This window comes from Haemaphysalis longicornis, unplaced genomic scaffold (assembly GCF_048455015.1).
Source record: "Haemaphysalis longicornis isolate Haplotype H1 unplaced genomic scaffold, Haemaphysalis longicornis Haplotype H1 scaffold_3, whole genome shotgun sequence".
NCBI classification, from domain to species: domain Eukaryota; kingdom Metazoa; phylum Arthropoda; class Arachnida; order Ixodida; family Ixodidae; genus Haemaphysalis; species Haemaphysalis longicornis.
Genome location: NW_027526335.1, coordinates 46,635,191 through 46,650,026, shown reverse-complemented (window position 1 = coordinate 46,650,026; position 14,836 = coordinate 46,635,191). Strand labels below are relative to the sequence as shown.

Genomic DNA, 14,836 nt, shown 5'->3' with positions numbered 1-14,836 from the left:
GATTTCATTTATTTGCTTCTGATTACGATATAATCCCCGATAATTTATATTCGCGGTCGCTTTCTAGAAACGTGTTAACAGTATTTTGAACACATTTTTTCACGTTGTTGAGGAATAAGAGACATCTCGTCTCACTTTATCGTGAGCAGCATCGGACCGTTAATAAATACGTATGAGCATGCGTAGCATAATATAGGCCTTTTCTAAAGCTAGACAAATAAAACTGCCGATACCATGCTGCAAAATCATATAAATGCAGTTAATTAAGATCTTTCAATTGATAAGGCGCTTGTATTTATTTATCACCTGAGCGCATCAAGTTATCTAGCATATCCTCATGAAAATGCACAAATACAGGTATGACTGTTCGTAAAACACGGCCACATTTTCCAGTCGGCCATGCTAATTACGGCACACCGGTCTGCTTGGTGCCCACTCGTCCGACAGGAAGTTTGAGGTATATAGGCAGAGCTGGGAAGTTTTAAACACAGAATGATAAAAACAAAGCGTTCCATGGCTACGTTCGATCTTTTCTGCGCCGTTTTCAAGAGCACAGAAAAAGCTCCCTTGCTGGATTTGTTTGAGGGGGGCAGCTCTGGTGTTCGCTGTATTTAATGACGCCGCTGACACCTGTTGGAATTGCAATAAATCTTTCGCTTCTTTCAGTTGAAAAGAAGAGGAAGAATGCCGGCAGGACGCTGGCGAACCTCTTTCCTCGGGTAAGCATAAAATTTTGCCGTGTCGGAAGATACCCTGCCTGTCACATTTTTTTAAGTTTAGAGCACTTTAGGAGCTCTCCTTGTCGTCGTAGCTCGCTCGCTGTACCGAAGTAGAACATCAGGGCGTCCCGTGGTAACGCTGTCGTTCGCGGTGTACCCCAGAGGCTTCGAAAGCTCAGCGGTTTATATAGTCATAAGCGTTCGAAACACGCGAACCGCTGGCGCTTGTCCTACATCTCCCCGTTGTTTAGCGCAAAGAAAACTATAGCTACATTTGAGACAAAATATACGTAATTAAACGGCAGCGCCCGCGTTAATTTAGTTAGGAACGCTGGTTGGGTTGGTTGTTACAATAGTAAGCGAAAAAAGCGGCCCCGCAAGAAAAAATTGGCACGTTCGAAATGCCGCAGAAAGGCTCCATCCGCAGGAAGAAATTGGCGCGTTCGAAATTCCGCAGAAAGGCTCCAGCCGCGCAATAAAAAAATGGCGCTTTCGGAGTGACGCAAACCAGCTCCAACATACGAAATTACAGCACGTCCAAAAAGAACAGAATTCCCGCTGGCGCATTCATTCAGGCGGTGCGCGAGCACTGTGAAGGCGGGAAATTGGAACTGCATGGGGTGGTAGCAGTGAGCGGATAACGGCGGTACAGCCCATTATGGCGAATCACTGTTCTGCACTTCGGAAAGCTTTCGCATTGAGTGGAACGGCTTTATTTTTTTTTTTTTCATTTGGGGGGGGGGGAGGGGGGGAGCATATTAAATGACCTTAGTGCATTTGTTCTTTTTCCTGCTGCGTACTTTATGGAACATCCAGGTGACCTGGAGAAAGTATACCTGTGTGTGGCTGTACTGGCTTGTTTTCACTCGAAGATTTCTCCAAATGCACTCAATAACTCCCGCGCGCGCAGTGAGGTCCCGCAGTAGAGTATGAGTAACAATGTATAGGTCCATCATTTCCGTATGCGTGAGCGAACGCGGGGCGCAAAATGGGGTGGCCTGTCCACCGAACTTGAATTCAACAAGAAAACGTTCTGCAGAAACTCAGAGAATTTTCTACCAATTTGTAGCATTCTTATGCCTCTTGTGTTAAGTGTGAGTTTTTACAGTCAAATATTTTGTTTTTTTTTTCTAAATCCTGACCGACCAGTTATCTCCATTTACGCTATTATAAATATTGGAAGTGGAACATTTGCGAAATCTGAATTATTGTCGAAATGCCATGGGTTATACGCTTTGCCATTTCCCGTATTTTTCGTATTTTTATTGTTTATAATTTTTTCAAAAATTCGTTCGGCCGATTATCTCAATTTACGCTATTTTGACGATTACAGGTGAAACTCTTGCGAAATCTGCTTTATTGTGGAAATGTCATGCGCTATAGGTTTTGCCATTTTCCGTATTTTTTAAATATTGCTCTTATTCTCTAGTTTTGCAAAATTTCGTCCGAAGAGGTATATCTATTTGCGCTATTAGAATAATTACAGGTGGAACTTCCGCGATATCTGCATTTTTATGAAAATGCAGGAAGTTGCACAGTCCTCGCTGTGGGGGTACTCGACAAAGAATGCTGCTCATTAAAAAAATCTGCAAGCTTCGCGTGTGCGCACACTTTAAAGAAATCTCGTGGTTCAGCTCCGCCACAATGCCCTAGAGTGAGCAATCCTTGCTGCCAACTAAGCATATTTGGCGAATGGCAACCAGGGGCATATCACTTGCCTGACAAATTGGATCTGAGCTATGGCATTGCATGCCCAGTGCAGAAAATCGTGATTTCATTGCGGGATGCCACAGCGTCAGTCGTCGGAATTTAATTGTTGCCTGCATAAATGGGTCGTTCTGGTGCATTGTGGAGCAGCTAAATCGCAGGGTTGTCTCTGACTGTAGGCTTTATATTCAAATACAGCGGCGAGACACGGAACCTAACGCTCGAGGTGGTAAATGATCCAACTGGCCACAACATTACATGCTGGATAAGAAAATGGCCGCGTATCTGCTCACTTCGCGGCAAATGTCGCTGAAAGACGATAGTGTTTTGCCGCCCCCACAACTTAAATGCCTCTACAGGTAAACCTGGATGTAACAAACCTCTATGGGACGATCGAATTCCTGGATTGAACCAAGTTTTTTTATTCTTTTTTTAATTTTTCAAGCCCCGTTGAAGTACATGTGTTCGTGACCCCTATATAACGAAGGCGTTGCGACGGTTAACCTTGATGTAGCAAATTCGTTACGCTGATTAGTCATTTCTTGTACTTTTTCTCGAATAATCTGCTGGAGAAATGCAGTAGCGAAGCTCATTTCGCCCGCACCGCAACCTACCATTCCTTGGTGTTAGTGTGGTGTCGATGGGGTGCAGGCTAGGCCTGCTTGTGGGCGTGTAGTCGCGCGTCTCCACTGCTATCTGTGGTGTCGGTTCTTCAGTGGTGAGTGCATCCGCTGCCTGAGAACGAAAAGTTTTTGTCTTTTCAAGACAAGCTCGAACTTTTAACCGTCTCCGCCGGCGAGAAAGGAGAACGTCGCCACCCGGTCCAGTATCCCAGCTAGGACCCTCTCGCCGATTTTGATTGCGGAAAAGAGCCCGGAAGTGCGCCATGTCACAAAAAAAAGTTCTTTAAATGGCGCTCTTTCGGGATAAGTGTGGTCCTTCAAGCATGTTAACGTACCGAGAAGTGTCAAAAGGCCGAAGTGATAAGTTCCGTTTGCGAATACGGGGGTAAGTCACCTTGCTTCTTTGTAGTGTCGTATAGTGACTAAGCTGGTGGCAAATCATCAGGCGGAAATCACACAATCCTCGCTCTAAAATAAATATTACAAGGGTGACTTTATGGTCACTGATTTCTACCGTTGTGGTTTCCTTTCTGCTTCATTCGCGCGAGCCTTAACTCAAAACCTGAAGGTAACGAAAGCCTGCACATAACGAAAAATTGCGAAATTTCGTCAAATTCGTTATGTCCCGGTTTAACCGTATTCTCTTTCCCGCTCAATTCTCCCGCTCTCCACTCCTCCCCACGATAAACACGGGGTAGGTTTGCTCAAGTCAATTAAATTTTACCGCGTTCCGTTGCACGCGCGCCACCTACCGGAACCTTTAACTACTGCTGGAGTTCTTGGAATGCCGCCACAAGGTCTAGGATCGGGTGCAAGAGCTTCTTGAATTTTTGGGTCAAAACAATGTTTTCAACGCGTTGTTGTTATCTGCTATAAAAAAAAATCAAGCAGCCCAGTATTTTTGATTAAAACAACGCTGCAAATACCACTTACGCATCGATGCATCGCCTCATATACGCCAATTGTTTTCTTTTCACTGAAAAGTGTTGCAAAGTATGTCGTGTGCTTCCGGATTCAGTGGTTTGGGGACGTTTTGCTTATATAAACTTTTTTTTTCAAGAATCCATTTTAACTTTTCGGAAAGCGGCTGAATCAAGGAACAAACAGACAGGCAGACAGACCAAAATTTTCGCTCTCAACGCTTTGATGCCCAAAACTTCTTTTGATGCCCAAAACTTCTTTTTTTTTTTTGCTTAAGCATGTGAGAAGTTTTTTATGATCTAAAATATTTCCGACATCAAAAATATGAAGTCAGAAAAAAAAAGTTCATTAGGACGGACACTAGGACACACTGGGCACTGGGAAACACTGGGCGCTGGCTGCCCACATATCACTTGAACAAGAAAGCTACCTTGATCACCATGATTTATGGTTCAAGTGAAGGTAATAACGTAAAATTTCTATTGCTATTATTTGTAATAACACAGAAATTGCACAATTTCGGTTACTTGTCACTAGCCCATTGAGTCACACGGGCTCGATACAAGTTGAAACGCATAAACAATATTGTTTTAGCACACGGAACTACGTGCTGCCCTCTCATCTTTAATTTTTTGAAAGTCCAGGATCTTCTGTATGCCGATAGGTGTCGTTAATTGAGAAAAAGCCACAAAGTGCGGGAGCAAAAAATGTTCCTGAGCAACGCTGGTCATCAAAGGGTTTAAAAGCTTGTGAAAGACTATCGTCGTTAAAACAAGCCCTCTCGAACCTTCTCCCGCACTTGTTTCCAGAAAAGGTGTTGTCTGCACTCTTGCGGAGCGCCCTCCCTGTTCTGATTCGCAGATTCCGAAGACGGCGCAGGCGCTTCTCGAGTTCTTCATCCAGCGCGAAAGCAGGGTGACGATGCTACGAGACCCCCTGGCCCACTTCTGCCAGGAAGAGATCGTCTTGCACGCGCAGGAATGCAGGCTCAAACTGGGCAGGCAGAGCATCACTCACCAGGACGTTCGCGACATGGTCGAGAATCTGGTCGCCCTGCACAGTCTCGTACGTATACACCGGAGGAATGCGATTTAACCGGCCGTGTACGCCCAAAGGTCAGCTATTAAAGTGCCTAAATCCGCGACAGCGATGAATAGAGTGTAAAGCTGACCGATCTAAGATACTAAGGGCTCAAAATCAGCCAAAAAAAGCTTTTGAACGGCCCAGGAAAGCCAAGACCCTGGAGTCGAGGTGGGACAGTGCCATGAAAGAATTTAGCTCAAAAGCTAGTACTATGTCTTATTACAAAATGCCTAATAATATTTTCATCCTGAAAGTTCTAAACTGAACAGAAGAGGCTTCTGGAAAGCAGCGTAAGGGATGAAAGATTATTTTAATGATGGTAGGAAAATGCAGAGAAGCATTACAACACAACATATACCTCACCATCGTAACAATCTTTTTACCATGGGGATTTCAGATGTATCTATGTACTACCTAATACAGGAGAGGAGCGTACAAATTCAAAGGGACGACGAAAATACCCTTCGGCACTCGCTCTCTCTCTCTCTCTCTCTCTCTCTCTCTCTCTCTCTCTCTCTCTCTCTCTCTCTCTCTCTCTCTCTCTCTCTCTCTCTCTCTCTCTCTCTCTCTCTCTCTCTCTGCGTGCGTGCGTGGGCGCGCGGCGGGAGGGGGCGAGGCGAGAACAACTACGGACGACGACTATGTTTTGCGCCGACGTCTCTTGTAGGCTCCTTACAATGATCTGCGAACAGAGGTTCACCATAAAAGCTGCTTGAGGCTCCGTTTACACCCTACCTGCGTAAACACAGTGCCTGCAATCTGCGCTTCATGCGGCCGTCCAAGGGAATCAAGTTCGGCGTCCCCTCTCTGATGAAGACGAAGCACGAAGACGAAGATGAAGATTTCTGATGAAGACGAAGCACGAAGATTGATTGATTGATTGATTGATTGTAGGGTTTAACGCGCCAACGCAAGGCAGGCGATGAGGCGTGCCGTAGTGGAGGGCTTCGGATTAATTATGACCACCTGGGGATCTTTAACGTGCGCCGAAATTTTGTACACACGCGCGTTTTTGCTTTTTCGCCTTCACCAGAAAAGCGGCCGCCACGGCCGGGAATCAAACCCGCGACGCAAGCCTTAGGCACTGAGCCACCGCGGCGGGTTGAAGCACGAAGAGCAGCTGTCCGAAACTTCAGCGCCCATTACAGATCCCTGCTGTGCTATAAACAAAACCGTGTCCTTTCACTGTTGCGGCCTCGTTATGCCCGGCCGATATTTTGGGGGTATTCTTGCCCGCTGTGCTTTCTTTCGTCGTGCGCTACCGTGTTAGGCGGTATCACGGCGGTGAGGCTGCCGACGGCATATCCGAAGCACAAAATTCTTTCGCCAGTCCCGAAGGTCGGGTAATCGAACCGAGACTCCCGTGCTTCTGAGGCGGTAAACATGACCGCTCGGTCTCGCTGATAACTAGTTATCTTTCCGGGATTTGTGTTCGCCTGTTGTGACCTGTTTTAAGCCCTAGTAAATTTATTGTGACACGAAGATTTCGCCACCACTGGGAACCGGAACATCGTGAATCATGGAATAGCTGCTCCAGATGGAACGTGACACATGCATACCAGGGATTAATGAAACAATTACGAGTCTTTTCATATAGATAGAAGCTGTGATAAATGCACATCAAACGGAAGGTTAGGGATGTAGGTTTTCATTTTTCTACTCCCTTGGTAGTGGCAGTGACTAGTGTCACAAGATAAGGTTACAGATAATCAGCACTCTTTTCTCCTATTGTTCCGTGCTGCCGCCGTGATCATTGGTCAGTTCTTATCACGTGACATTTGTTTACACTTCGATGGTTCATGGGCACTGCCATTTTGTCCTTTAAGCGTTTTCTGTCGGTCAACTGTGGTACTCTCAGCTTGTCCTCCCTGCTCGGCGGCTGCGCGCGACTGGCGTCGTTCCAAACGCGAATCAAAGATAACGCGCTCCGCAGCAGTTGAGCTGCAGAAGTGTGAGCCCGAAGACAGAGTTTCTTACAGTATACACTAGAGATGAATCTGGCGCTAGTGTCTATGCGGCTCACATCAAGGTCGTCTGTGTCGTCATGGACCGCCATTATACATCGCGCTCGCCTTAGTTTCATCATTGGCTTGGATTGAAACGTTTTAGTGACCGCAAATTTAAACAAAGTGCCAAAAAAACGCGAATAATAGTGTTCAATTATGTAAGTGGAAAATAAAAACAGGCTGTTTTAAAACTAGGAAAAAAAGAAGTAAAGCGTATTTTTACCGGAACGGTTGTGCCTGCTATTCCGCAGGCAAATTAGTTACAAACAATGTTATCATTTGGGGGGTAACTCACTAGAGATTGTGATTTTATTAATTTTAACATTATTTCAAAAAATAAGTTGTTTGCAGAGTTTCGAAACTTTTTTGAGCGTGCCTATGAAAACGTTGCCTTCGTGGTGAACCGGTGCACCGCGACCGCCAGCTAGTTTAACAAGAAAAATGAAAACGTGGCGTTAAACAGTCATGGGCGATGACAAGATAGGACGCATACAAGCGCCCTTATCTGCCGTATCTTGTCTTCGTCGAAGTACGTTTTGTTTCTTCTTCTCTTCAGCTACTAATTTCGCGGCGGCATATTACCCGCTCAGTCATACGTCCTTCGACTGCGGCTTGAGCAACGTCAGGTGCGATCATGCATTGCCTGCTGTTTCACTGAACACGGCTACCACAGAAACGGGAGGATATCGGCTTCCTTGTAGCTCGTAAAAGTGTGAATGCATAATGAAGAAAGCAAATCCCAAAAATCGCTTAAGAATCCAGTTGTCATGTCAAGCCCAAGCCAAAAAGGGTGGCTTCCCGTGAACCCCCATGATCACATGGTTTACGAGGCGCAGTTTCCTCTCTAGTACACTTACTAAGAAACTCTATGCCCGAAGATGCCGTGTTGCTGCCTCTCAGGCAGTGTTGTTTACAACTGACCTCGCCAAAGTTAGGGGTGAGGAGGCAGAAGCGGCAATCCGGCAACACTGATAAACACCAAAATGGCCGCCGTTGCTAACTTGCGGGCCTCAGTGGCGGTCTTATCTAGTGACACTAGCAGTGACTATGGCTTTGGGATTGCTTAATAGAGTTTGGAAGGACTAGCGTATTATACTAGCAAACAGACATGGGGCTGCCCGTTTCCCCGCCGTACATGCCCATGTATTAAGAGCAGACAGGAATTTTGTAACGTTTACAGCTTCATTGAAAACTACGTATGACAAGTAAACGAAATTCGAAGTAAGGACATAGTCGTATTAACTGTCAATTATCATTCAATTTGCTGGGACAGTATTGTTACAGCGCTGGGATAGCGTTGTTACAGTTACAGTGTCTAATGGTCATATAATTGTTTTTCGGGGAATTTCGATAACAGAAGAGTTACTTCAGTTTTCTGCTGAGCATTTGCAACAACGCTGACCTTCCAGCAAGCGGTTTTTGCCGCCCCAGATTTGTTGACGGACACGAATAACCCATAGAACCCCACCCATAAACAGCTTCGCTGTAGACTGCAAATGCCAATACTTCTCCAGTATACGTCGCTTTTCTAATGGAGGCGAAAAGCAAAAACGCCCGTGTGTTCGAGATTTCGGCGCACGTTAAAGATCCCCAGGTGGTCAAAATTAATCCGGAGCCCTCCACTACGGCGCGTCTCATCGCCAGCATTGTGTAAGCGCGTTAAACCCGACAATCAATCAATCAATCAATCAATCAATCAATCAATCAATCAATCAATCAATCAATCAATCAATCAATCAATCAATCAATCAATCAATCAATCAATCAATCAATCAATCAATCAATTAATTAATTAATTAATTAATCAATCTCCAGCAAACCTGAACTGTTATCTGCCCTAGGTATTTGCCCACACAAGGCATATGCCCACGCCTAAGTTTGAACTTCAACCCTAAGACGCATCGCAAGAAATGTTGTCCTTGTATAATCAAGTGATCGCACAGCTGTACCTTGGAACCTGCCTCTGCAGATAGCAAAATGTTTATTTGTTTGTTTTCCCTCGCTTTCGCCAGTGCATCAAGAAGGACCCCGAGGTGGCGAAGAATTTGGGGACTACTATTCGCAAGCTCATTATCATCACGGGCGAGGTGGCTGCGTCCCTGGAGAAAATCGCCGAAGTAGTGGTCACCGACTGGGTAGCTGTGGGCGACGCAGTAATCACCAAGGTGGAGCGGGTACGCTATAGTAAAATTAATGACCGAAACTGAAATGCCCAAGAAAACGGTGCGTCTTCAGTATCGATGCACGTGTATCAAGGTGTGTTAGCATCTGTATGAGGTGAAGCTAACTTTTCGAGTAACATCAAGTAAATTCAGATCCCCGGATCGCACAGGGGGAAAGCATTGGTTCAAGTTTCGTTTCCCTCGGAGTAACTTCGTACACAACTGGAGTAGATATTATACAATCCGAGGACTGCTTGAGAAACCCTTATTAATTGGCGAACTTTTCGTATTCATTAACTTTGTTGGTATCAGTGCATTTCAAAACTGTGGCCTGTAAACTTCTTTCGTTCACCTTTATAAAGAATCAAATTGAATGCCTTGTCTACGGCTGGAATACCGCAATAAACGAATGGGAACACAAACCATGTGTCTGGAACGCAAGGTACCAACCGGTTTATTGTTACATAATACCACTCTGGAGAAACACCGATGCACCGTAACAATATTTCGTAATTTTATCCAACCGAGCTTGTTCTCTGCGTGATTGCTAGCCTCAGCGATCTGTCCAATACCTTTTTTATCATGTAGAAATGCGGAACACTCCTGAGAGAAACGGGCACATTAGAGCACTAGATGTTCTAGGCTCAATTTTCGTACAGATCGCTTCAAAAAATTTTAATGTTTGCAACACTTGGAACACAATCTGCAGAAAAATGTACTTTCAAAAACAAACTTTTTCGTATTTTCGTAGTCCAAGTGCTGTCAATTAACTTACGTTGTGTTTGTCTCGTCAACAGATGAAATTACCATTGCCGCCGCCTTTCTCGACGTTTATACCAAGGATGAGCGACTTCAAAAGCATAAAGATGCTTGGTGCTGGAGGATTTGGGTAAGGTGCTTTTATGGAAATCCCTGCGGCTGCTAACAGTATGTAAACAAAAAGTACAAACATCGCAATGGTGTTCGCAGAGAAGATTGGACTGAAACTTTTTTTGGCTTCGCGCAAGGAGGTATGCTTCCTCAACGCAGCCACAAATCAAAAGGCTGAGAGTGGAGGATAAGAGAGCGAAGGAATGCCCAAGCAACGTTTTTAGGTATAGTTCAGGCATAAACGCCCCTTAAAGTATTTTTGGAAAAGTTAATAAATTGTGGCAGTGTATTGGCGGTGACCGCGCCCACAGGCGGCGCTGCGAAGCCACCTCCGTGACGTCGGCTTAGGTATTCTCGCATTTGTCGTCTGCTTCACTAGAGCTCGCTCGCCTTGCTGTTTCTTTGCGCTCGATTGACGTCTGATGCTCGTCCTCACGTGATTTTGCGTGTGCGTAACTTTTTATCAGAATTGTCGGGAAAGCGACAGAGAGACGAGCCGAGACCCGTCTGAACGCCATGCCGTGCACCCAAAAAAGTGGGGCCCCGTTTAATTCCACGCTCGTGGCGTTCGTGGCTGCTTGCGCAACGGCGGCGCGTGGCCCGCACTCATTGCTTGTCGCTCAGCCCCAGCGCCATCGCTCTTGCAGCGCCCGGCTGCGGCAGCAGACGACCCCAGCCGCTGGGGCGCCATGACCGAATAATAGACTTAAACTCGCATACAATTGCTCGAGGCGTGAGTTACAGTATAGCTTTAGATACCGCTACGGAAGAAACATTGCCGGCGTCGCCCCATTCCTTCCGGCCCTAGGCAGAGCGCGAAGAGTCGGAGCTAGGCGTCAGCTTCTGTATTAAACAATCTTTTGAACAAAGGGAACAGCCAGCTGCTAGTAACTGACAACAGCGAAAATACAAGACCGAAACGAATTCCAGGCCTCCGGGGCTGTCGGTTTTGCCAGAAGGCATTACAATTGCCGGTAATCATATGTAAGGTAAAACAGTTTTTTCAACCTTGCTGAAGGCTCGAAAGTACTGTATCATATGACTTTACGTCGTCATACAGGAAAGTATGCCGACATGCACTATGGGCTGCCAAAACTATTTCAAATAACCCACTGTGTGTTTAGGCGCGTGCTAGTTTTATACCAGGATTCTAATTGGTATGGAAATATATTGAACAAAAGGAGTCACGTCTACGGTAAAGATACAGTAACACAACGTTTGCTCAGACTTGAAGGGATATCTCGGTACAAGGGGCAATACGCTGGTCTATAACACAGGTTTCATACTTATAGCCTTATCTTGCCTCGGCTGAAAAGCAGTTGACGAAAACTATTGTGTCATTCTGAAGTCTTAACCATATATTTTGACCGCAAAATTTTTTGTGACAAGTTTGAGCCCGCAGTTTTGAGAGGTGACTAGTTGAAGTTGAAATCAGTGTTATAGACAAGGGTGTTGCGCACTGTACATTTCCCACAGCCATATCTTCTCAATATTCAGATATGCGTTGTAGAAAAACTGCACTCAAGAGGAAGAGGAGCAGGATGAGGAGAAGCAAACATTATTTAACAGTAAAATCGAGCTGATTGGGCCGGTTCTCCAGTCCAGGACAAGAGAGTAAGAGTAATTTTCTTCAATTCATAGAACGCCATCCCGAGTAGACCTGGATTTGTTCTTTACGCCTGGAAGGGTTGGAAAATAACAGATCTGTTTTGAAATATTCATCGGTTTGGATTCTTGTAATATATATGCACGTATACTATTTATTGCGTTCGTTAGCCAGTATATCAAGCCTTCAACATCGATATCATGTCATAATTGTTCGGGTTGAGAGTCAGTTCGTTATCATAACGATGGTTACGATGGAAATTCTGAGCACAAAAGCCGCCTTCGAGTACTCTGGACAACGTCGTTTGGGTCGCGATTCCGGTAGCATTGCACAAACCTTCTTAGTGCATTTGCATGCGAATAAACAACTCACGCTTCGGATATGCACCTTCTTGCACCCAGCCACAACGAAACCCAATATGTGAAGAAGGAATGTATGTCATACAGCCTGAAGAAAATATCCACACGATCTTCGTAAGCCTCCCAAACATTCCTAACCTACTAATAAGACGTTTGTGACGGTGCAGAAAAATTAATGCGATGGGCACAGAAAACAACAAGTCATCTGATACAAGTCAACAACGAAAGAAATAGAAGACAGCCGCGTTATTTCCTGCTGTGTGATTCGGGTGTAGGGGGCCGCTGCTTTTTACGTAGCATTAGACTGTTGAGTCTTCATAAGAACATCTCAAAAATACTGTAGGGAAGCCTAAGAAATCTTAATATTTGTCGAGGAGCTCTGAGCGCTGAACCTCGCGAATAAGCTAGAAACGACTAGTTACACACGATCTTCTGACCGACACTCTGACGAAAGTTATTCGCTCTCTCCTCGTGTGTTGCAAACTTTTGCGGGATACAGCTTGAAAGTATTCAGAAGTGTCAAAAGTCGGAAAAAATAACTGAATTACTCGAAATACGCTTTTTAATGCCCTAAATCATCAAAGCAGGCGATTTCTAGCACAGACACTGCTGCCTCTCACAAGCGGAGTGTAGCAGACGACAGCTGCGCGAGTCGCTAAGCCGACGTCAGAGCCAGGAAATGCCACTCGAACATCTCACCGCCAATTAACATCGCCTCCAGTGTTCCATAGCTTATTATTTTCATTCTGTGCCTGTCAGTGGTATTAGTTTTGGTTAAAAGCTCTCAAAATTAATCATACAGCTGCTGAGTTCAAATGAATTTTTACAGCATCGGCACTGTGTTCGTTTGAAATGTGATTGCATGTACACTCGAAGAGCCGGTAAATTTGAGCTATCGTAACTAAAAGTATTTTTGATTTCGCAGATACTTTTGTAATTTTTCAGAAAGCTTCGCGAAATAATAGTGACTTTACCTTTCTTTTTGGAAGCTTCTTTTTTCTTCGGCGTACCGCGTCGTCGGTGGGATTGCGCTAATCCGGAGGGCAGTGCGTCGAAAGTTTGAACGTTAGGCAACGTCTGCATTTCTCGCGAGAATTTGACCATAACAACGTTTTTTTCGCTCCTTAAAGACCTCAACACTGAGTAATACTTACGCCATGGTTGTCCTTTCTCTCCCTGGCAACTGAGGCAACGATTGTCCTGAATGAATTTCGCAGGGCAGTGTACCTGGCCAACTACCGCCCGGTCAATTTCGTCGCCACAGTGAAGCTTGTCAACACCGACCGCTTCAGCCGGCAGAAGCAAGCAGCCGTGGACAAGGTGGTGGCCTCGGTCATCAGAAACCCGTTTTTGGTGAAGTACTACGCCTGTTTCTGCGTCAAGGTGCGTTCCGCGAAGGCGTCCAAAGTGGCACCTCTGGTTCCCGCACATGGGTACTGCGAGTTGCATGGGTTGTGCAGTGACGTCTTATTTCTGTCCTTATGCCTATCCGTCCGCTTAACGGAGTATATACCGTCAGACGGCAAACGCGTTAGGGGAGAAGATCCGATGATCGGAAAGCCGGTGATCGGAGCAGTTGGAAACCTCTGGGAGCAGCCTTCGTCCTGCAGTGGATTCCAACGGGCTGTGGATGATCATGATGATGATGATGCATAGTTATTAAGGCTGTAATGTGGGGATATTTTATTTAAAGATAGGTCCACGTCTGGCACTTACGCTGCTATACAAAACTTGGTGATATGCCTCGCCTCATCCCTAATCCTACCTAAAACATACAAAACCAGCCTTATTTACAAAAAAATGCACAGAATTTGGTTAATAGAACACTTTACAATAAAATAATCACTAATTTGGCAAAAAATTAGCAGTGGCTTAGCTCGGCTATGCAAGGATATACGTAGTGTGAGATAAGGTTCAGCTGGTTATTCTTAAGTTTTCTGGTTGTCTAGATTAGCTTGATTATATGCTTACTGCTGCTAAAAGGATTTCCAATCCAATCCAATCCAATCCAATCCAATCCAATCCAATCCAATCCAGTCCAATCCAGTCGCGGCGGTAGCGGCTCCGGCGCGCCAGCTGTGCGCCGTGAGACGGCACTGCTCCTCGAGCATGCGCAGCACGGCTCTCCAGGAGCCACGCAAAACTGCTAAACCTCGGCCAGTGTAGCTCACGCTACAATTGAGCCACGAATCCGTGCCCTCCCCCTGGGCTACTCACGCCGAACAGCCGAGCTCGTTTGAGCAGTTGTTCAATAGAGTAGCGTGAGTGTTCCAAGCGAACCAGTCGGCGGCGCTGGGTGCGTACAGGCAATTCCGGGCTTGTACGTATCTTGGAAGGGAATGGCTCTAAATTGCAAACGGTGCCATGGAGCTATGGAATTTCGGTATAGCGTGCCGGATGAATGGGCAATCCGAAGAGGCCGGGAGGTAATATAAACGCAGACATTCCGTTTTTTTTTATTACGAGAAGAATCTTGAAAGGACATTCATGAAATGTTCCATTTTCCTCTCCTGTTGTACGTGTGAGGTGTGGTTAATCGAATAAATGACAAAATTTTTTGTGTCTGGTTTGCTTAGCTCTTATTTATTTATTTATTTATTTATTTATTTATTTATTTATTTATTTATTTAACAATCACTTCCTCCTCCTCCTCCTATTTATTTATTTATTTATTTATTTATTTATTTATTTTACCCTCAGGCCATACAAGCATTGTAGAGGGGAGGGGCTCATATAAAAGCTCAAAAACGATGTCAAAAGCTCGCGAAAAACGTTTAACG

At 45.3% G+C, this 14,836-nt stretch overlaps 1 protein-coding gene across 1 annotated transcript in view; it reads left to right on the top strand.

Moving 5' to 3' along the window:
* Positions 1-14,836, top strand: part of LOC144175204 (uncharacterized) — a 49,316-nt gene that overhangs the window by 9,574 nt on the left and 24,906 nt on the right. The window contains exons 2-6 of the mRNA XM_077704307.1: positions 667-719; positions 4,832-5,035; positions 9,072-9,233; positions 10,019-10,110; positions 13,274-13,439. Of these exons, the coding sequence (XP_077560433.1) occupies positions 667-719; positions 4,832-5,035; positions 9,072-9,233; positions 10,019-10,110; positions 13,274-13,439 (677 nt within the window). The remainder of the gene's footprint in view (positions 1-666; positions 720-4,831; positions 5,036-9,071; positions 9,234-10,018; positions 10,111-13,273; positions 13,440-14,836) is intronic.